This window comes from Alligator sinensis, unplaced genomic scaffold, assembly GCF_000455745.1.
Source record: "Alligator sinensis unplaced genomic scaffold, ASM45574v1 scaffold1203_1, whole genome shotgun sequence".
NCBI classification, from domain to species: domain Eukaryota; kingdom Metazoa; phylum Chordata; order Crocodylia; family Alligatoridae; genus Alligator; species Alligator sinensis.
The window spans coordinates 174,716-196,252 of NW_005842727.1; the positions used below are offsets into that span (position 1 = coordinate 174,716).

Genomic DNA, 21,537 nt, shown 5'->3' on the forward strand with positions numbered 1-21,537 from the left:
AAAGGCACTGACTCTGACCGCTTCCTAGCTGCTACTATCTAGCTAGGGAGTGTGTCTTCTACTTGCAAAGGATTGGATAGGATACAGCTTACACTGACAGCTTAGCTATACTAGCCTAACTTCAATACTAGTATTGTTATCCCTATATCATTTCTCTTTTTTTTCCTATATCCATCGCTTTGATTTTATTCTTTTTTTTTTTTTACCTGAAGAAAAAGAAATCTGTGTTTTGCCTGACAGTGTGATTGCTGGGCACTGTTCAGGAAAGTATAGCATAGATTAGATAGATTGCACACACAGACACCTACATATACATACACTACATACAGTCAGACACCTTTTCCAGCACAGGAAAACATGAACTATGCTGAAAAGGCTGGTGCTGCCATGTCTGGGAGGGGAGCAAGAAGGGGCAGAGGGAGAGGTGTCAGTTCCCTACTGCCCAAGCTGAGACTCAGCCTCTTTTCAATCAGTCATGAGGTTGCTGCTGGTACTGAGAGCAAGGAGATCAGAGCAGTGCCTGCAGCTGCACCTCCTCTGACACCAGCTGCGATAATAAACCCCAGTAGCAGCAGCATGACAACAAGCAGCACAGTCTTCTCCACCCCAATTGCAGGTCCCAGCATGAGCCTCTCACTCCCAGTCTTAGAGGAGCTCAATCTTGAAGTAAGGGACCTCAGCTTGATAGCATAAGAAATTGTGGAGCAGGAGGAGGAAGCAGAATTTGTGCTCCACACCCCACAAAGTTCCCTTAGAGCCAGGTCCCCTTCCCTGGAAGGGACTGCGGAGGAGGCTGTGGGGGCAGTTGGCTCAGCTCTTCCTCTTGTTGTGCCTCTGCCTGCTGAGGAGGGGGATAAGGCAGGCGCCCCAGCTGTACTCCAGAAGCGAGGGGGTAGTGTGGTCTGAGATCATTTTGTCATGGTAGATGATCCTACATACGCTACCTGCCTGCACTGCTGGGCCAAAACCAGCTGGGGCAAGGGAGTGAAATGCATGAGCACCACAGGGATGCTGATGCATCTCTGCAGGCACCATACCCTTGTCTTTGCTCCTCCTCAGCCTGGCACCAGTGGGAGCATGCCCAAAAAGAAGTTTTCCTCTCGCTCAAAAGCCCCTGTCCCCCCGAATCAGAGGCAGGCCACCCTGGAACAGTGGGGGAAAGGTGGGCACACAGGAGGACATGTTCCCAAAGTGAGCAAGGTCACCCAGAGCATTGGCAAGCTTCATGGCCTCAGCAGGGGCTGTCATACCTGCTGTTTTCTCTGCCTTAACACACACAAAGTCACACATGTCACGAGTTTTGCTTGTCAGCACCTTGAGGTGCAGTTTCCCAGAAACCCCTGCACCTATTTGCTTGAAAACTGGCAGGCTTCATGGCCTCAGCAGGGGCTACAATCCCTGCAGTTTTCACCCTGCTGCGCCTTAACACACACACACGTGACACAAGTTTTGCAGGCCAGCACCTTGAGGTGCAGTTTCCCAGAAACTCCTGCATCTATCTCCTTGAAATGTGGCAGGCTCCATGCCCTCAGAAGGCACTACCATTCTTGCAATTTTCATCAAAATCTGGCAAGAAATGACAAAGTTATAGGCACTTTAGTCATTCCCCATTATAGCCTATGGCCGAAACAACAAAACAGCACAGAAACTCAAAACAGTTTCAGCTGAAACAAAATGAAACAGCAATTCAAAATGCCAAAACAAATCACTGTCCTATCAAAATGCCAAATCTGAAACCAAAATGAAACACAAGTGTTTTGTACAGCCCTATTTCACAGTCTTCCCTCTCTCTTCCTTCCTCCAAAGGAGAGGCAGGGAGGGAGGGAGGGATGGAGAGCAGTGGCTCCAGGTGAGAGAGCCCTGTGGGGACCCTGCTGCTGCTTGAACACTCTAGGGGACTGGACTGTTCAGGCAGCATGGCCAATGCCCTCTACTAAACAGACCAAGGTCACCTGGGTTCTAACCATGGGCACATCTGCCTCCTGTTGTGTGCACAGCACCAGGGTGACCCAAAGCTATGCTTGATATTCTCCTGAAGCTGGATCCATCTGAGCCAAGCTACGCTGCCTCCCATCCCATGCACAGCTCCAGTTCATGCAAGAAGTGAGGGGGGGTGGGTTCTCCCAGAGGTAGAAACAGCCTGTTTGCCATGGGGTGTGGGAGGAGCAAGGATTTTCCTCTCACCCCCTAGCTGGAGAGCTTACCTTTGCTGCTCTCCAGTCAGAAGGCTGGAATGCTTGTACACTGCCCCTCTCACTACATTTCCCAGTACTGCAAATTCCAGAGAAGCTTGAAATTTGTAGTGTTCAACTTGAATGCCTGTCCCTGACCTCAAACTTTTGTGATGTTACCTGCTATAATCCATTTGTCATATCTTACAATGAGAACTACACAGGTGAAGCCCACATGCAGCTATAACGAGATCAATGGGATCCAGTGTGTAAAACAAATGGGAAGACAAATTAACCCAATGTAGGTTACCAGTGAGAGAAATCATTATTATCTCCAACTTCATGAAATGCATGAGTAGATCAGTCTGTTCCTGTAAGAAAAAATCCAATTGGTCCAATAAAAGATATCACAAAAAGTCCTTGACTCTCGTAACTTTCCTGGACTATCACAGCTACAACAACACTGCAACCCCACTACAACATTCAGAAAACTCATTCTGTCCCAACTGCCATTAATAGGCAATAGCTGCAGAAAGCACAAAGTTTGTTCATGTAGACACACATCCTTAACTGTTGGAGGCATGTTACTGAGGCTGTTCAAAGGAACCTTGTATTTTTGCTACCCATGCTGTAGCTGTACACATATATTTAAATAACTTTACCCTCCAAGACCATCAATCACAGCTCTGAAACTTCACCTAAAAAAAAAAGTTACGCTACCATCTGATATCTTGTGTATTGATCAGTTTATCATATTATATGGTCTTTCTTTATATAACACCTATGCTTTTCAATCTATATTTTACCCAGCATATTTCTTTATTTTTCTCCAGCATTCAGTATTGTTCCTGTTCACTGAATGTACACATTTTTTAAAAGTAGCATATATAAAACCAATGATCTTCTGTAGCTGATCCACATACACTTAATATGCATGTAGCCAGATTACACTGCACATTTTTATTAAAATTCTGAAGACTGAATTTTAGCCAGGCTGCTTTATTTGCCAAGTTAAATGTTTTAAAATTCTCTGTTTACCTTTTTCATATTTCCTTTTAAGTCCAATCATTCCTTTTGCCTGGACATAAAAACTGGCACATGCATACAGACTGTGGGAACATGCTAAAATTAAGCCCAGTCTCCAGATATTGCCACCATTTTGGAGAGATTTATTTATCTACTCCCAGGCAGATGTCCTCTTTACACCACCTCTATTTTCCTAAACACAAAAAGCAAGTGGCCTCCCTGAAAAACTGACAAATAGTATTGCTCTCTGGGTTAGGCAACAGGAAACAATGTGTTGATGGTTTTCAGCTGCATGGTTAAGTATTGCCCATCATCACTAATCCATCTGATCTGGTACCTAAGGGACTATGATCCTGGGTCCACACATTCAAAGTTATTTCTTTATTTTAGATCTGGGTTTTTCTGCTTGGCAGCACAAAACACTTATTCTGAGATCAACCACAGAGCTCAGCTTTGAATCTAAAAATCAAAACTGTCTTAGAGATCTGTGCATTTTTTTATATGCTGCTTGTTTTTTTAAATCTAGCAAATAGCCATTTTAAAGTTTTAAATTGTCTTTGTCCTGTTATCTTTCTGCCTATAAACTGACTAGGGAATGGGCAGGCAGAGTAGGCAGCTACTCTTCCCCCAACAACACACTGTCTAATTGGATGGTGAACAGAAAAATTCTCTATCCTGAGAAAACAGCATTCTTAAAGCCCAGGGTTTGGGACCCCTTTATGCCCTTAACACACCCTCTCCTCTTATTCTTACTGATGAGTTGTTTCAGACCACAGGTGTTAAAAGTCTACAAGTCACATCATGGAGAGTGGAGGGTGGAAAGAACAGGAGTAAGGTGATCTGATATTTCCACTGCCACCGCAATTCTAAGTTTTTAGTAATTCAGTCTGTTTTAGCCCAGTGTCCTCCTTTTTTTGCCTGACACTAGTTTTTTTCCTTTACTAGTTGTTTCTTTCTGATATTTTCCTCTTTCCCAGTCTCAAAAGTTAAGTGTAAGGGCTTGTTACACCTTACACTGAAAGACACACAAACATTAATCGGCTTAGCAGAGCTCTGTAGTAGATTTGAATCTAAAAATCAAAACTGTCTCAGAGATCTGTGCAATTTTTTATATGCTGCTTGTTTTTAAAATCTAGCAAATAGCCATTTTTAAGTTTTAAATTGTCTTTGTCCTGTTATCTTTCTGCCCATAAACTGACTATGGAGTGGGCAGGCAGAGTAGGCAGTTACTCTTCCCCCAACAACACACTGCCTAATTGGATGGTGAACACGAACATTCTCTATCCTGAGAAAATAGTAGCTAGGGACAGGGCAGGCCCACTGCTCCCACGGGCAAATTGAGCACTGCAGCACAGCACCAGAGTGCCCAGTGACCACAGCACCTCCTGCTACTGCTTAGACTGGCTTGCTCTGCCTGATGGAAGCAGTGAGCCAGTTTGAGCAGTTGTGGGAAGCACTGCTCCCTCCCCCACCACCCAACACCACTTGGACTGCCTCACTTTGCCTGGTGAGAATAGAACTGGTCTGAGTAGTGGCAGGAGGCACCATGGCTGCTGGGCGTTCTTGGGCTGCGGTGCTCACTCTGCCCAGCCCTGCTGCACCCCAGTGTCCTTGCTTGCCCTGACTCAGGAGGACCATGCATCCTGGGATACTGGAGGACTTCAACTTAGGTGGAACAGCTGTGGAGAGTGGCCATGCCTTAGTGGAACAAAGGCAAAATTAGGTGGATTAGAGATAATCTTGCCCTAAAGTGACATAACATTAAGCCAAATAACAAGTGCCTTAAGTCACTTAAAGACTCAGAGTACAGACCTAAAAATATTACTGAAATTACACACTTCATCCTCACGCGCAACAACTTCACTTTCAATAACTAACACTTCCTCCAGACCATGGGCACAGCTATGGGCATCAAAATGGCCCCACAATATGCCAACCTGTTTATGAGGCAAGTAGAAGAATTCCTCAAAGACTGCATCATCACTGCAATTGCAGTGCTTCAGATACCCTGACTGCATCAGGGTATCTGAAGCGAGGGAAGAATGCTTCCATACAAATCCCTTTAAAGACTTATGGCCAAAGCCATTATTTAACGCTATGAAAATGTGTTAACATTAACAGGTATTTGAAGTCGCTAAGGCAGAAATGTCTGGGTTTGGGACAATACCATCCAGGTTTCTTCTCCCCCTTTGGTTGGTGTCTCCATTATTCACCAACGACACCACACTATTTCAGAGCTTTTAGTTTTTGATTTAGCCCATGGGTTACTCAAGTTGGAACACAGACATGGTCACTGTTGTGCTAAGCTATTGTTCTACTATTTAAGCCATTTTAAATCTGAACACTAAAAATATGACATGTTTAATGTCTTCCTATTTCAATGCCAGGGACGCTAGCTTCACAGTGGGAAGGAACAGGATCACTTGTACTAGTATGCCAGCATTCTCCTGCAGACAGAGTATAAAGAGAAGAATAAAGCGCTTGTTTGAAATTGTTAGATTGCCCTGCAAAAAAGTGACAAAGTCTGAAGGAAATCCTTGATAATGAAATAAATTATGCAACATGCCAGTGAGAGTGTTAATGGCTACCTCTAGGGGGTGGAGAGGGAAATCGACATTTGATAACTGTTACTATACAAAGATACCTGCGACACCTGGTAGCCTAATGTATGTGCTTAATTGTAGAGATATTAGTAGTCACATGGGAGTCAGAAGGATTACCCTCATAGATATAGTTAAGTGCACATCTATGTGCATGACTGTTAGTAAATGTTGACTTTTTGACAACTGCTATATAAATTACCATATAGCTTTTACAGAACAGGAAATCTCTATTTACAAAAGATGCACATGGAACAGTATTGTTCAGCCCCAAAAAGGACAAGGAGTAGGAGTAATATTTACATTGAATGTCTTCATACATGTGAACTAATATCAGATTCTGCTTTCCTTTGTTTTATTTTTGTTAATTATTCATATGGTTGGAAACATTAGTCTGTAGGTAGTCTGAGAACAGTAAAGATTCAGGTTGGTTTCTATTTTATCCAGACAAATTCAACTGTCTCAAGAAATCACTCATCAGACTGTGAGAGATACAGATGAATGGCAGCTCGCTTATCATGAGCAGAATTAACCAGGCAAGTGAACCTTGTGCTCCCAGGGTCTGAGGTTCTTTAACAAATCTTACATTTATCATTGGATATACTTTGCAATTCATAAGGCAAGAAGATGTTCACTCTGATGTGTCAGCATGAAAATATTCTGGTGAAATGCCAGAATGTACTTGTCTTTCTATGAAACTGGCATAAGGGAAGAAATAAATTCAACAGCTTACCTTGGCATAAAAACCTTCAGCTTTATTGGAAAGAGATTCCTACCACAGAATTGTGTCTTCAACTACATACAGTCATCCCAAGGGGAGTTTGGCCTGGTATTAGCATGCTGCCAGTGAAATCCAACAATATAATGCATTTCTTTCCAAAACTTGGAAATATTCATGTTCTTCTAAATACTATTTTACCTTTTGTAATCTTATTTCTCTGAAAACAACCTGCAACCTTCATTTTTAATTTAATGCAGATATCATAGATTATGTTTTACATATGGTTGGGACAAATCCTGTGTGATATCCAAAAAAACCCACTAATTTATTGCATTTCCAAATTCTGCAGGCTGTTTTATAGTTTTGCCTTAGTAATTACAAAGATTTTTGTTTCCTTTTCCTCCAAAATACAAAGCTGATTTGTCTGTTCAAATTACATGCAACTGACTAGCAATTCCTTTAATGATAAAGAGCTAATAGCTTACAAGCAGGATGTGATTATTAATGTGAAGCTTATTCTTAGGAAAACAAACTACTGTGCAATTTTTACATTTTATTAAAATAATCTTTAAATGCATTCCTTAATGCTAATTGATCCCAAAAGGTAAGAAAATGCTATGTTCCAAACTAATGGGATTAAACCATTTATCTTCTTTCTTGGAAGACACCTTTAATACAGCCTGATCACTTAGTATGAAGGAAGTAGATGCTCATAATGAATTTGCCAACTGATATCTGGGTATAAATTAGGTATACTTTTGTGATCAACTTTCCTGGAAACTAGCATATATGAAAACAAGGAGTCTTCATTTTATCTTGAGGCACTGAATGCTCAATATATTAATTTACCATCCATTTTGTCTTCTTCTGTGGCCCCATAAACAGAAATTAGCTAATAAACTTAAAAAATATTCCACTGTCTTCTTCATGTGAGCTTCTTTTTCAACTAAGATGTGCATAACTATTACAGCAATGACTCTTAAATACACAGATATCCCTTCTCCTCTTCTAAGTCTCACATAATTACTGCATTTACTCAGATCTGGGATGAGGTTCTTTACCTTGGTCAACATGGGGGAAAAATTGTCAGATTCAAATAACAAGGTAGTGACTCAGCTCTTTGGGCCCAAGATGGCTTGTATAGCAGGGGGAGGAGGACATACAGCTGGGGGGGCATAACTTGTGGTTGGGGAGTTGTACAGTACAGGAGGAGCAAGGGGGAGACTTCACACTGGTCCTCATTCTACTCATTCCCCTCCCCTCCCGTATTACCTTCTGCTCTAGCTCCGGCCCCTCTAGCTCTGTCCTGGCCAGGTCCAAAGCTATTGCCTTGCTTCTGCCTGGCTGGCAAGGTCAAGCCCACTGCTTCTGACTGCCACAGAGCAGAGCTGCAGCAGAAGATAAGTGTCCAAAGGGCTGCAGCTCATTTTGCTACTTAAGGATTCCTGAAGTGTAGTCAGAAAACCATGATAAAGTAACAGATTTTGCAGCCTCTTAGTTTTAATTATTGCCCTGTTCCCCTCTCTGTACCCCCTGCCCCACCCCCAGATGGGAGAGGAAATACATACCTCCTGTTTCAGTTCCTAGTGAATATTTGTTCTTATATCCTTTATCATTTCGTTCAGGTATTTGACTTTAGTTTTGAATATAAACCCCACAAAGTACAGGAGGTTGCAAAGCAACAGGGACAAAGAAAAACTTATCAACTGCACATTCCATCCTGCATATACTGTAGCAATGCTTATTGATCCATTTATGCTTAACTAAGAATGACCATAGAAAAGAATAAGAGAGAGAGAGAGAGAGATGCAAATCTTCTGTCAATGACCACTGTGAAATATTTTCCACTAAGAAAGAATGAAAGGTCAGCAGTAAATTATGAATGCCATTCTACCAAAAAGAATAGCAAAATATTAGCCTTAGACATTGGTGTGTCCTCTATTTTTCCTGCCCCATTTTTCCATTTGTCAGTAACTTATCAAAGAATGACTGACAAACATTCTATCCATAGAACTAATATAGCACGTACAGCAAGGCCCCTAACTTGTCTCCTAGATTCACCAACAAAGAGAACATCTGACAATCCAGAGCCTAACTTTTCTTCTGTAATGTGAATATCTACCTATTAGCCCATGGACTGAGGTGACCAACAAATTTACAAGCTCACCAAAGAGAAAGCATATGGTAATAACTTTTTGGTCAGTATAAAATAGCTGTATTTATATTCTATTACTGAGTAGAATTACATTATGTAGGTTGTTACTTTTCTGGACAAGTTTCCACTTCTCTCGTATTTCAAATGACCACTGTATTTGAACAATTCCACCAATTTGCAAAAAACAGCAGCTTACTCACCGTCCTGGCATCCCAAAGTGACAGGGTCTTGTCAGCAGAGCAGGTGAGAATGGTGTTGGAGAATGGTAGGAACTCTATGCTGTTAACTGAATCCTTATGGCCACGCATGGTGTATCTGCATCTCTCACTATAAAAGAAAACAATGATAGAAATATAGCACTTACCATCAAGCAGAATGTAACAGATTAGACCAAAAAAATCATATTTTATTTTTCTTAGTTGTTATTTTCAGAGACATTAATGTGAAGGGAAAGGCTGAATTCAGGCTAAAAAATTGTGCATGTGTGGGTGCACATGCCTGTGAGAAAGAGAGAGAAAGTATGTGTGCTGATATGCATGCCTGGATTTTCAAAAGCAAGCAGTGGTTTTAGGGTGCTTAATTTTACGTACTGTATAAGTAGTCCAGTTTCAGAAAGTGGTTGCTTAGCACTTTCTGATAATTGGGACCTTCTGAGGTGTCTTGATATGGGCACTCAAAAATCACCAGTCACTTTTGACAATTTAGGCCACTTTATTTCTCATAGTATCATATTGTTTTACATGAGAAAGAGAAAAGGAGAAAAGAAGAAAAGAAGACAATAGATCTGGGGATATATACGCCTATACAATAGAAGAATAAGAGAACTGCCACCTCCCTCCCAAAGAAGCAGCAGAAATCTACATCTTCTGTTTTGGGGGATGAGAATGAACAACAGGGCAGGGAGAAGAAAGAGAGTATTGTTCATGAGTCACTGACATAAGAAATGGGGCATCCCAGGCAGTCAAGCTGCAAGAACAGACTTGTGAGAGATTAATTAGGTGCCAAACCAGGAAGGCCCATTCAGAATCCTTTAGCAAGGTGAAAATGGACTAAAGTGATGGACCATGACAGCAGTGAAAAGGAAGGAAATGATTTGTACATTTCCATCAAGAACATAAACACTTAGGCCTGATGCAGTTCTCTTTCTCCCCCCTTACCACTTCCATATCAATGTGTACTGATGAGCGAGCTCTCACTCTCCAGATTTAATTTACCACTCTGGTAACTGACTGACGGATTTTTCTGAGAACCTCCGACTGCTATATAAAACAAACTCATCTTCCCTTCAAGCTGAGATATAATTTAAATGAGATTGCATTTCTCACACGCAAGTTCATTTCTAGTGGAAGGGGGAACATTTTAACTGGATGTTGTACCGGCGCTAAGAAATACTTGATTTGAAGCTATGCACCTTTGACTTTTTCCATGGGAGTACATTTTTGTATACAAACAGACTAATTTTACCAATTTACATACATACACATCTAGAATAACCCCATTATTTTATAGTCAGTTGCTCCAGATCCAGTGATTTAACACACAGCAGAATTGAACCCTTGCTTTTTCTCTTTCTAAGCACAGACTCATAGATAGAAGCTGAGCAGGCTCAGAAATTTGGTTAGCTTAGAAAATAGAGAAAACCATGTATGTATGGTAAGATTGGTATTTTTCACCTCTCCCCCCTCTCCCCTATTCCCTGAAGCAGGTTTTGTATCCATTTTAAATGATGTAACAAACTGGGGGTGCTACCCAGGGAAGTTAAGAATGGCCCATTAGGATTCACCAGCAAAACACTGGGATGATTTTACCTCCAGAAGTAACACTTTACCCTTGTTTATTTGAGGTACTCAGCAATTCCATATGAAAATCTGATCTTTGGTTTCTCTTTTTTTAATTTAATTTCACAGTATGATAGAAAATGAGGGTTGGAAGGTACTTCAATCATCTAGTCCAATCCCCTGCTCAAAACAGGACCATCCACAACTGTATCTTCCCAGCCAAGGCTTTTGTCTAGCTGGGTCTAAAAAACCTCCAAGGATGGAGATTTCATAACCTCTCTGGGTAACCTGTTTTACTACCCTCCTACTAAGAATGTTTTCCTAATATCTAACATATTCCCTTGTTGCAACTTGACACCATTGCTTCCTGTTTTGTCATCTGCCACCACTGAGACCAGTCCAGCTCCATCCTCTTTGGAACCAGCCTGCAGGTAATTGAAGGCTTCTATTAAATCCCACCTCAGTCTTCTCTTCTGCAGAATAAATAAGCCCAGTTCCTTCAGGCTCTTCTCATAAATCATGTCCCCCAGGCCCCTAACCATTTGTATTATCCTTTACTGGGCTCTCTACAATTAGTCTACATCCTTTCTGTAGTGGGGAGCCCCAAATTTTGGGGCTCCAGTAACCAACCTCCTCTCAAATACAGTCTGTTCCTCATAAAAAAACCCCAAGTTACCTCCCCCCTTCATTTTATGTTAAACAGAAATGTTAATAAACAACACAAAGTTTAATTCATACTTCAAATCCAGACCTGACTACCCCAAACTTTCTACTTCAGAACTAATTATCCTCAATCTTCTCTTTTTCTCTATAAAAGCACTTCCCACTTTGCTTATATCCAGGTGAAGTAATGAGCCACCTGCCACAATGAGTCAGCCAAACCTTCTTAATTCTTTCCCAGCAGGGTCAAAATCTTGCTAACAGCTTCAGGCAAACACTGGCAGCTTGTTATAATTATGAACAGCAAAACTTCAAGCTGATCATCCTACTTAAATTAAACATATCATCATCAATATCATTAGCTCAGTGGGAATGGCAATCTTTGATTTTCTGCACTGCACTATCATAGTGTGTTTTCTTTTAGAATCCGATTACAAGATGATGTGCTTCACACACTCCACGTTGCTTTCCAGAAAGCTGATTTCATATTACCCAACTCAAAATACTTAGAATCTGCCTGCTTACTTAATGAAGATTTCACTATATTCTTAACATATACTGCATCCCTACAATTGTACTGAAAGGTGTATAATATATACTGTAGAAAAGTATTTGATAAACTATATAATCACTGAAAATGAAATAGTGACACTGGACTGATTCTCCAGTATTTATCCAAGTTCATCTTCACCTTGCATAATGGTTAACAACGGTGCAAAAGGAGTTAAAATTCTGCAAAACCAGAAATCTTTACTAGCTCCCACTGACTGTAATCTTTTACCTCCATTTTATTGCTAATGGCTACAAAAGATGCAAGGTAGGTAAAAAATCAGGAGCATTCAATATGCGCTTAAAATAATTTCCAAATGCATATAACAAACAGGAATCAGCAGCTACTAGGAACAAAATACAATTTTGCCAACTCATAGTGTTTTTCTTAAAATATACCTGCTGGAGTCGCATTTGTTTTGTTTTTCTTTTTACACTTATGCAGCCTTTACACTTTAAATTTGGCCCCATTCTTATGCCTGGCTGCCTATCAAATGCCACCCTTTCCCATTTATCCTTGCTTGGGATGTGTACTAGTAGTGCTGATGTTGCCTGAGTGGCCAGACATTTGTTTCTTTTTTGGCTATCTTTTTTACCCAAGTTAGTATGTATCTTCCTTACATTCTTATTTTCAAACCCTGCCCATCAGGGCCTCATAGAATGGCACTGGGGTAAATCTTATCTAGCTTTGCTTCCCCACAAACCAAAGAAACCAAAAACGGAAAAAACAAACAAAAAACCCCCACTCACAGATATTGTGCGTCTCAAACCATAAGATTATGTTTGCAACAACCAAGGAATTATCCCACATACAACTCTAGGAAGATTTCTGAGTCAGGGAAGTTATAAAACAGGTGGAAGAATTACTTCAACAGGCTTAAGAATGAAGAGAATTGTAGGCAGGGGTGCAGAAAAGTTCTGGTCAATCAAATCTTAGTCAAATCAGTAATGGAGAAAATAATAGCAAATACCCTTCATACAAAAAAAGAATGGAAAGCTGTAGTATAGAACTAGACAGAATACCAATACTGGCATGGAATGTACACTGCCTTGCAAAGGTGTAAGTTTCCTTACCAAGTTCTTTAATGGATCAAATTATGAGAGAAAGTGCCAGATGTATGGGGAAAGGGCTTATGGTGCATGATTTTAAAGAACAAAGAAGTTGTACAAGACGGTGGCAATTACAGAAGCCTAACATTCATGAACCATACCATGAAACTACAGAAAGGGATCATCAAACAAAGTTTGAGGTGTCAAAATTGGAAGTAATAATCAGTTAGCATTCAAGCTAAACACATTATTGATGTGAGCTTTGCTGAAATGGAGAGGTACAGAGGAAACAAGAAAAATCTTCACCTGGTGTTTATTGATATGGGAGGTGCATATGACCATGTATCAATAAAAGTGATAGTGGTGCATGAGGAAACAACTTGTATGGGAAATCTATCTAAGATTTGTGCACAACATGCATAAAGGCTAAACAACATGAGTTTACTAGACAAGGTCTATATCAAAGGTCCATCATAAGTCCATTTCTATACTTTTTGGCCCTCAATATTTAGCAAAGGACATTTAGAAGGATGTCCCTGGTACACCACATTCCTAGGTGATGTGGTTTTGATTGCAGAAAGCAAATGAGAGAGAGAGAGTGACTCGAGGATACAGAGGCATAGCTGGGAAAAGCCTGATGTAGAATCAGCAGGTGGAAAAAAAATCAAAGTACACACCACGTGCATTTTCCTGTGACAGTCAGGGGGTACATCTACACGTGTGCTTTACTGCAGTTGACTAATTAGCTCTGCAGTACAGCATCACAGGCTACACGTGCCTGTATTAGGGTACAGTAAATTAATTAGCTCAACCATCAGCTAGTACTGTCAGGGATAGTACTATCTTATGGCAGAATCATTTACTGCACTAAAACACACATGTAGACAGTGACCGGGTGGGGGACAGATTCCTGCCTGCCACCTAGACACATGGCTCCACAGGTTCAGCATCCTCATACCCCAGCCAGCCCTTCTGCCACCCTGTGCCACCACCCAGAGCCTGAGGCTGACTCCACAAACCGGCTGCCAGCCCAGGGCTGCTGTCCCAAGTGAATGTGTAGACACTGTGCTGGGGAACAGTTGACTCCAGCTCAGAGAACTCCAGAGTTTATCGCGTTGCATTACTTGAACATGTTAATGTACCCAGGGTGTCACATTTGCAGCATAGGATAACCAGCATATACCATGTGAATGCAGGCTCATATATCCAGGGTCTGTTGTACAAGACGATAGAGAGAAATATGAAGAAATTAGTAACAGAAAAAATAAGGCATGGATAACGTGGAGGGAGGTGAATGGAGTGGCTTTTGACAGGAAAATGGCAATTTGTGTGAAAGGAAAAATCTACATGCGCGTGATAAGGCCTATGTTATGGTATGGATCAGCAGGTTGGGAAAAAAAGAAACAATAGATGTCCATTATGATGGTGAGACAGATGAGGATACTGAGGTGAATTTATGGATAAGAAAGAAAGATTATGTAAGGAAAAAAAGGTGCGACAACAAGCAAAAGTAACATCCACAGAGGAAAAGCTGAGTGACAGAAGACTGAAATGGTTTGGCCATACAGCCAGAAAGCCAGAAGACTATGTGGGAAAAGAAGTTCAGGTCATAAGAGTTGGGGGAAGTGAAGGGATTCAAAAAGAGGGGAAGACCCAAGATGATGTGATTAGAATAAGAGACTTGGTGAGATACCTTGCATAAGTGGAGCACTGTCACAGAAGGGTGAAAACTGTTCAAGAAGGACAGGCAGGGAAGAAGAAGAGGAGGAGTTGTGCTTTATGTAAAAGAGCTGTATGATTGCTCAGAGCTCCATATAAAACTGAAGACAGTCCTGTTGAAAGTCTCTGGATTAAGGTTATAGGGGAAAGCAACAAGGGTGGTGTTGTGGTGGGTGTCTGCTATAGATCACCAGACGAGGAGGATGAGGTAGATGAGGCTTTCTTCAGACAACTAGGGAAAGTTTCCAGATCACAGTCCCTGGTTCTCGTGGGGGACTTCAATCACCCTAACATCTGCTGGGAGGGCAATACAGCAGTGTGCAGACAATCTTGGAAATTTGGGGGAAGCACTGGAGACAACTTCCTAGTGCAAGTGTTTGGAGACACCAACTAGAGGCTATGCTTTTCTTGGCCTACTGCTCGTAAGCAGGGAAGAACTGGTGGAGGATTTAGAAGTGGACAGCAAGTTAGGCAGCAGTGACCATGAGATGACTGGGATCAGGATCCTGACAAAAGGAAGAAAGGAGAGCAGCAGAGTATGGACCCTGGACTTCAGCAAAGCAGACTTTGACTCCCTTGGGGAACTGATTGGCAGGATCCCCTGGGAGGCCAATCTGAGGGGGAAAGGAGTCTAGGAGAGCTGGTTGTATTATAAAGAAACCTTACTGAGGGTGCAGGAACAAACCACCCCGGGGTGCAGGAAGAATAGCAAATGTGGCAAGCAACCAGCTTGGCTTAGCAGAGAACTCTTCAGTGAGCTAAAACACAAAAAGGAAGTTTACAAAAAGTGGAAGATTGGAAAAACAACTTAAAAGGAGTGTAAGAATATTGCTTGGCCATGCAGGGATGAAATCAGGAAGGCCAAAGCACAACTGGAGTTGCAGCTAGCAAGGGATGTGAAGGGTAACAAAAAGAGTTTCTACAAGTATGTCAGTAACAAGAGGAAGATCACAGAAAGTGTGGGTCCCATATTGAATGGGGGAGGCAACCTAGTGACAGAGGATGCAGAAGAGGCTGAAGTAGTCACTGCCTTTTTTACCTTGGTCTTCACAGGCAAGGTCAGCTCTCAGACTAGTGCACTGGGCAGCACAGCTTGGGGAGCAGGTGAGCAGCCCTCAGTGGTAAAAGAACAGGTTAGGGACTATTTTAAAAAGCTGGATGTGTACAAGTCCATGGGGCCAGATGCAAAGAATCTGAGGGTGCTGAGGGAGTTGGCTGATGTGACTGCAGAGCCATTGGCCATTATCTCTGAGAACTCATGGTGATCAGGGGAGGTCCCAGATGATTGGAAAAGGGCAAAGTATATTGCTCATGTTTAAGAAAAGGAAGAATGAGGATCCAGGGAACTACAGTTCAGTCAGCCTCAGTCTCAAGAAATATCATGGAGCAGGTCCTCAAAGAATCCATTTCTAAGCACCTGGAGGAGAAGGTGATTAGGAACAGTCAGCATGGATTCACCTAGGGCAAATCATGCTTTCTATGATGAAATAGCCTGCTCTGGGTATGCAGGAAAAAGAGTAGATGTGATATACCCTGACTTTAGCAAAGCTTTTGATACCTTCTCCCACAGCATTTTTGCAAGCAAGCTGAGGAAGTCTGGGTTGAATGAACAGACTGTAAGGTGGGTAGAAAGCTGGCTGGATTGTCAGGCTTAATGGGTAGTAATCAATGGCTCAATGTCTACCTGGCAGCTGGTATGAAGTGGAGTGCCCCTGGGATTGGTCCTGGGGCTGATTTTGTTCAATATCTTCATTAACGATCTGGAAGATGGGATGGATTGCACCCGCAGCAAGTTTGCAGATGGCACAAAGCTGTGGGGTGTAGTAGATACACTGGAAGATAGGGCTAGGATTCAGATTGACCTAGACACATTGGAGGATTGGGCCAAAAGAAATCTCATGAGGTTCAACAAGGACAAGTCCAAAGTCCTGTACTTAGAATGGAAGAATCCCATGCACTGCTACAGCCTGGGGACTGAGTGGCTGGGCAGCAGCTCTGCAGAAAAAGTCCTGGGGGTTACAGTGGACAGTAAGATGGATATGAGCCAGCAGCGTTCCCTTGTTGCCAAGAAAGCTAGCAGCATACTGGGCATTCTTACAGTTACATAGCCGTGGCGTCACAGTTAGTGCCCGCCAAAGCTATTTTGCCACAGTGATGAGCTACAGTGACGTAGCTCATTGCTACAATGACATAGCATCTTGTGTAGATGTGCCCAGAGATGATTTGATAGCAACCTTTAACTACCTAAAGGGTGAGTCCAAAGAGGATGGAGCTAGACTGTTCTCAGTGATGACAGGTAACAGAACAAGGAGCAATGGTCTCAGTTGCAGCAAAGGAGGTTTAGGTTGGATATTAGGAATAAGTTTATCACTAGAAGGATGGTGAAGCACGGAAACACGTTGATGATTTGATAGCAACCTTTAACTACCTAAAGGGTGAGTCCAAAGAGGATGGAGCTAGACTGTTCTCAGTGATGACAGGTAACAGAACAAGGAGCAATGGTCTCAGTTGCAGCAAAGGAGGTTTAGGTTGGATATTAGGAATAAGTTTATCACTAGAAGGATGGTGAAGCACGGAAACACGTTACCCAGAGAGGTGGTGGAATCTCCATCCTTGGAGGTTTTTAAGGCCTAACTTCACAAAGCCCTGGCTAGAATGAGCTAGCTGGGAATAGTCCTGCTTTGAGCAGGGGGTTGGACTAGATCACCAGTTCCCAACCATTTTATGCCACAGCCCAGAAAACTGTGGACTGGAAGTGTCCATGGTCCAGCAAACTGCGGACCACCACGCAGAGCCCCGTGGCCAGGATTTCCTGCCGGAACACAGGTAAAGCTAGTTCCAGCCCCCCGGGTGGGGGAGTGGCCAAAACTGCTGCCATGGGCCCTGCAGGAGGAGTCACAGCCTCTCCACCTGGCTCTGTGGGGCTGCAGTTTGTGGACCAGCAGCCGACCCTTCATGGGCCAGCACTGGTCCACGGCCTGGGGGTTGGGAACCCCTGGACTAAATGATCTCCTGAGGTCCCTTCCAACCCTAATTTTCTATAATTCTATACGATGACATGGTGCAAGTACATAAAATAATACTTGAAAACATGGTGTTTCAAAGGAGACAGATGGCTTGTGGAGAACAAGCCTCAAAAAACACAGACTAGTCTTAGTAGGGAGCATGCTCAGAGGAAAGATAGCAACAATGTATTTATCCCTTATTTTTGAAGACCATAACACAAAAATGTGGCCCTGGTGCACGTGAAATGTGGAAGGCAATGAGAAGTAATCCCAAATTTATGAAATATTTTTTTTAAATCTCTTTTTTGGTGGAACCTGACTAATTAGTAAACATTTGGGGTGAAGGATGTGGGAGTGTTCAAATGCCACTTAAAAAAAGTAAAAAAGCAGATGGAAGCAATTTTGTTTCTCAGATTGTTCAGCTGAGCTAAAGATAATGAAATTACTTAAATAGTTAAGTATAAATTAGCCATCGCCTTTAATACACATGCATTCTGTATTCCATGCTTCATGGAAGCCATCTAATTTTACAATAACAATTGGTGGGCATTATTTTGGATTTGTAACTCAGAATTATTTTGAAAATTACAAAAGCCATGCGGTGGGATAAATTTTTAAGTATAAAGCATTAGTTCATAGTGATGTTCATGATGAACAATCAACACAGGCTGGCAATTAAGCCTAGAAGAATTGTTTCTCTTAAAATAAAGTTAGGCTCAATAGACTTTAATTAATAAAAGATAGAAAAAGAAATGTTAAATATTGAAATTCTTGTATGCTCAGATTTGAATAAAAATATGGATATATTGATACGACTTTTATGAGGTAACTATACACAGCATTAGTTTATTCCAATGCCATATGAGACCTCATTTGAGAAGAAAAATTAAAAGCACATACTGCAGATCAATTGAAGTTAATGAGATTTAAGCATGTGCTTAGAAACAGGGACTCTACTATGCCCTCTTTACATGCTATCCATCCAAATATATTAAATGCACTAGCAGTCTGAAATAGCATCTCTTTCTCTTCAGCTCCTTTCTCAGTCAGAAAACCACTACACTTAATTCCTTTTCCATATGTCTTGTATAACACATTGTCATATAAGCTGTCATTGCCACCAAACCAAACATGTGGGAAATTTGCATCAAAAGGTAATTTGCAATGAATCTACATGCAATAGTTCTATGAAAGTTTTGCAGAACAGCACAGCACACTCAGCATCCAACTCTATTATGTTAACAGAACTGTGCCATTTAAAAGTATATTACCAAAAAAACAAAAACACCTCCTATCACTTACCCACTATATGACTTTATCTCACAAATATGTTTAAATCAGTCACAGACATTTTCTAGCCAAGATCAATGGACATGTATAGCAAATGGGCTGACTTACGACATTAAAATGCCAGTTTGTTTTATGCTGTTATAAATACATCCTATCATGTCTTTACATTTTATCACCTCTATTTTATTTTAGGTAGCTTCACATATGACACATCCAGTTATTCATGTCAAGAATGTAAAACTACCAGTATTTCAGTAAAAAGTGCCTACCATCATTTAGGACAAAGACATTTTTCCTGACCTATTATTTCACTAAACATAACCAGAGTTTTATAAGACATTGATGTGTGGGGACATTTTTTCTCTATCAAGCGTATTTATCTTACAAAAGATATACCAGTAGATGGACATGATAGTGTCAAAGAGCCACTTGGCCCCATACAAGATGTTTTATTACATACCTTCAATAAAATGAAGCTATCTTCCAATTCTGGATATTCAAATTATGTTCTTTTTAATTAATGTTTATGCAGCATTTTGAAGATGAAAAGTGCTACAATACAATACCTACATGCTTTTTATTCTTATTTTTCTATTTATTTTTGTATTTTTCCCTGATTTGTGTAGGTAGAAGCCTGACTTTAATGGGGCTATGTGTAGGTTCATAGTATGTTCATCACCAGCAATTCCACAAATCTGTTTTCCTAACTTCTGGGCCCTCTACATCCAACTTTCTGTCTCTACTGCCCCTAAGTAGAAACAAGCAATCTGTAGACCAATTTGTAGAAGGGCTTCACTCTTGCAAATAAGCAAGATATGGATGACTGATATGGGTTACAAGGTAAGGTATATGTTGGAGAACTTGCTCAGTTCAGGGCAACCCTCAGGATACACCCTAATATCAGTATCAACACAAACTCAAGTTATTAAATCTGACAAATTAAACTGTTTTACATTATTCAATGAGTATGTTTTAAATGTACTGCTGGATAAAACTACAATTAAGTATAAAATCCTCCTCTCTTTATTCACACTTCAGCTCAGTGAAACTACTTATGAGTTTAACAACAGGAGGAGCTGCAGTCTTATTATACCAGCACAGTGCTCCAATCATGTTGTCATTGAAATCAGTATCAAAACTCTCATTTCTTTAGCTGGATCAAGTTGGGCCCTAATTTATCACTGTGGGAGCTTGAATGCTCCATCCCTTTGTCCAGCACACAATAAAATAAGCTTATGAATAGAAACTGACCCCTGAAGCAATATAGATATTACTGATAAATACGAGAAAAAATGCTCCACTTTTTGCCTTCTTTTTTATTCCATTAATATCAAAGTAAAGACATCACCACTAAAAATAACCAAGTGAAAAAAGGATCCCAGAATATGGTATAATGTTTTATTAATACATAATTACATACATTTGTCCTGACTCAGCAACTTTAAAAGCCAGCACTGTTATTGTTACAGCCTTAACTTATACCACCTTCAGAAAAATGAAACTTTATAAATCTCATAATTTAACTGTGATGTGTCTCTTCCTAAAGCAATGATGTCTGTAAATAGTTTCAAAAGTTTCCTTTAAATAATAAGATACAAATAATTTTTAACAACTTATATTTTTTGCCTTGTTGGATAATTTTGTAACACATTCTGAGAAGACACCAACTTAATTGTTTTGTGGCAATTTTCTTCTCTGAATCTTAGCAAACTTGAATATATATGCCCTGCCTCTTCTCCCTCCTCCTGTATTTTGAAGGTAGCTAATAGGGCTGTGCGAAATTTTGTGAGCCATTTTGTTTCAGAGGTGTTTCAGCCCATTTCAGCACCCAAAACACCGAATCCAAATCAAAATGGAAAGCTCAGAAACATCTCCAAAATGAAACGAGGCATCTGCCACATTTCAGAAACATTTTGGAAATGTTTTGGAAAATTTCAGAGTTTCAGAGCTGGGTTTGCAGGGGCTGCACGAGGTGGGAAGCAGTGGTGAGGAGACCCCAGTGTGGATCTCTGCTCCCTGCAGAGCCAGGTCACATAGCAGGGCAGTGTTGGTCCCTGCCATGTGACCTGCTCTGCAGGGAGCAGAGATCCGGGGCTGCACAGGGTGGGCAGTGGTGGTGAGGAGACCCAGGAGCAGATCTCTGCTCCCTGTGGAGCCAGGTCATGCAGCAGGGCAGCACTGGTCCCTGACACGTAACCTGGCTCTGTAGGGCGCAGAGGTCCAGGGCAGTATAGAGCAGGCAGTGGCAGTGATGAGACCCTGGTGTTGATCTCTGCTCCCTGAGGAGCCAGGGACCAGCACTGCCCTGCTGCATGACCTGACTCTGCACGGAGCAGAGATCTGCACTGGGGTCTCCTTGCCACCGCTACCTGCCCCACATTGCTGGGGCAGCATGGGGCGGGCAGAGCTGGCAAGGAGACTCCTGGAAGAAATCTCTGCTCCCTGTGGAGCCAAGTCATGCAGCAGGGACTAGCAGGCTTGCTCTGTGCTGCTGCCCTGCCCCATGACCCGGCATGACAGAGATAAGAGATCCACGTGGGTGTCTCCTTGCCTGCATGGAGGGCAGCAGCCATCCCCCTCCCCATGGCCCCATACTGCTCCCCGCTGGGGCCCCAAGATCTGAAAATGAAACAAAACACAGCCATTTCGCACAGTCCTAGTAGCTAAGTCTAACATGGTAACTATTCTTTAATGCCAATTCATAAAGTGTTTCTGTGTGATGTCATTGGACCTGTTCCACTTCACACTGAACTCAGTGGTGAATTTCTCATTTGTTTTTATTAGTGAACAGCTACTCCAGTGGTAGAAGCAGG

General features: G+C 41.7%; 1 protein-coding gene across 1 annotated transcript in view; it reads right to left on the reverse strand.

Moving 5' to 3' along the window:
- LOC102373348 (sperm-associated antigen 16 protein) overlaps positions 1-21,537 on the reverse strand; it is a 723,196-nt gene that overhangs the window by 99,892 nt on the left and 601,767 nt on the right. Inside the window, exon 9 of the mRNA XM_006034344.3 lies at positions 8,874-9,000. Within this exon, the coding sequence (XP_006034406.3) occupies positions 8,874-9,000 (127 nt within the window). The remainder of the gene's footprint in view (positions 1-8,873; positions 9,001-21,537) is intronic.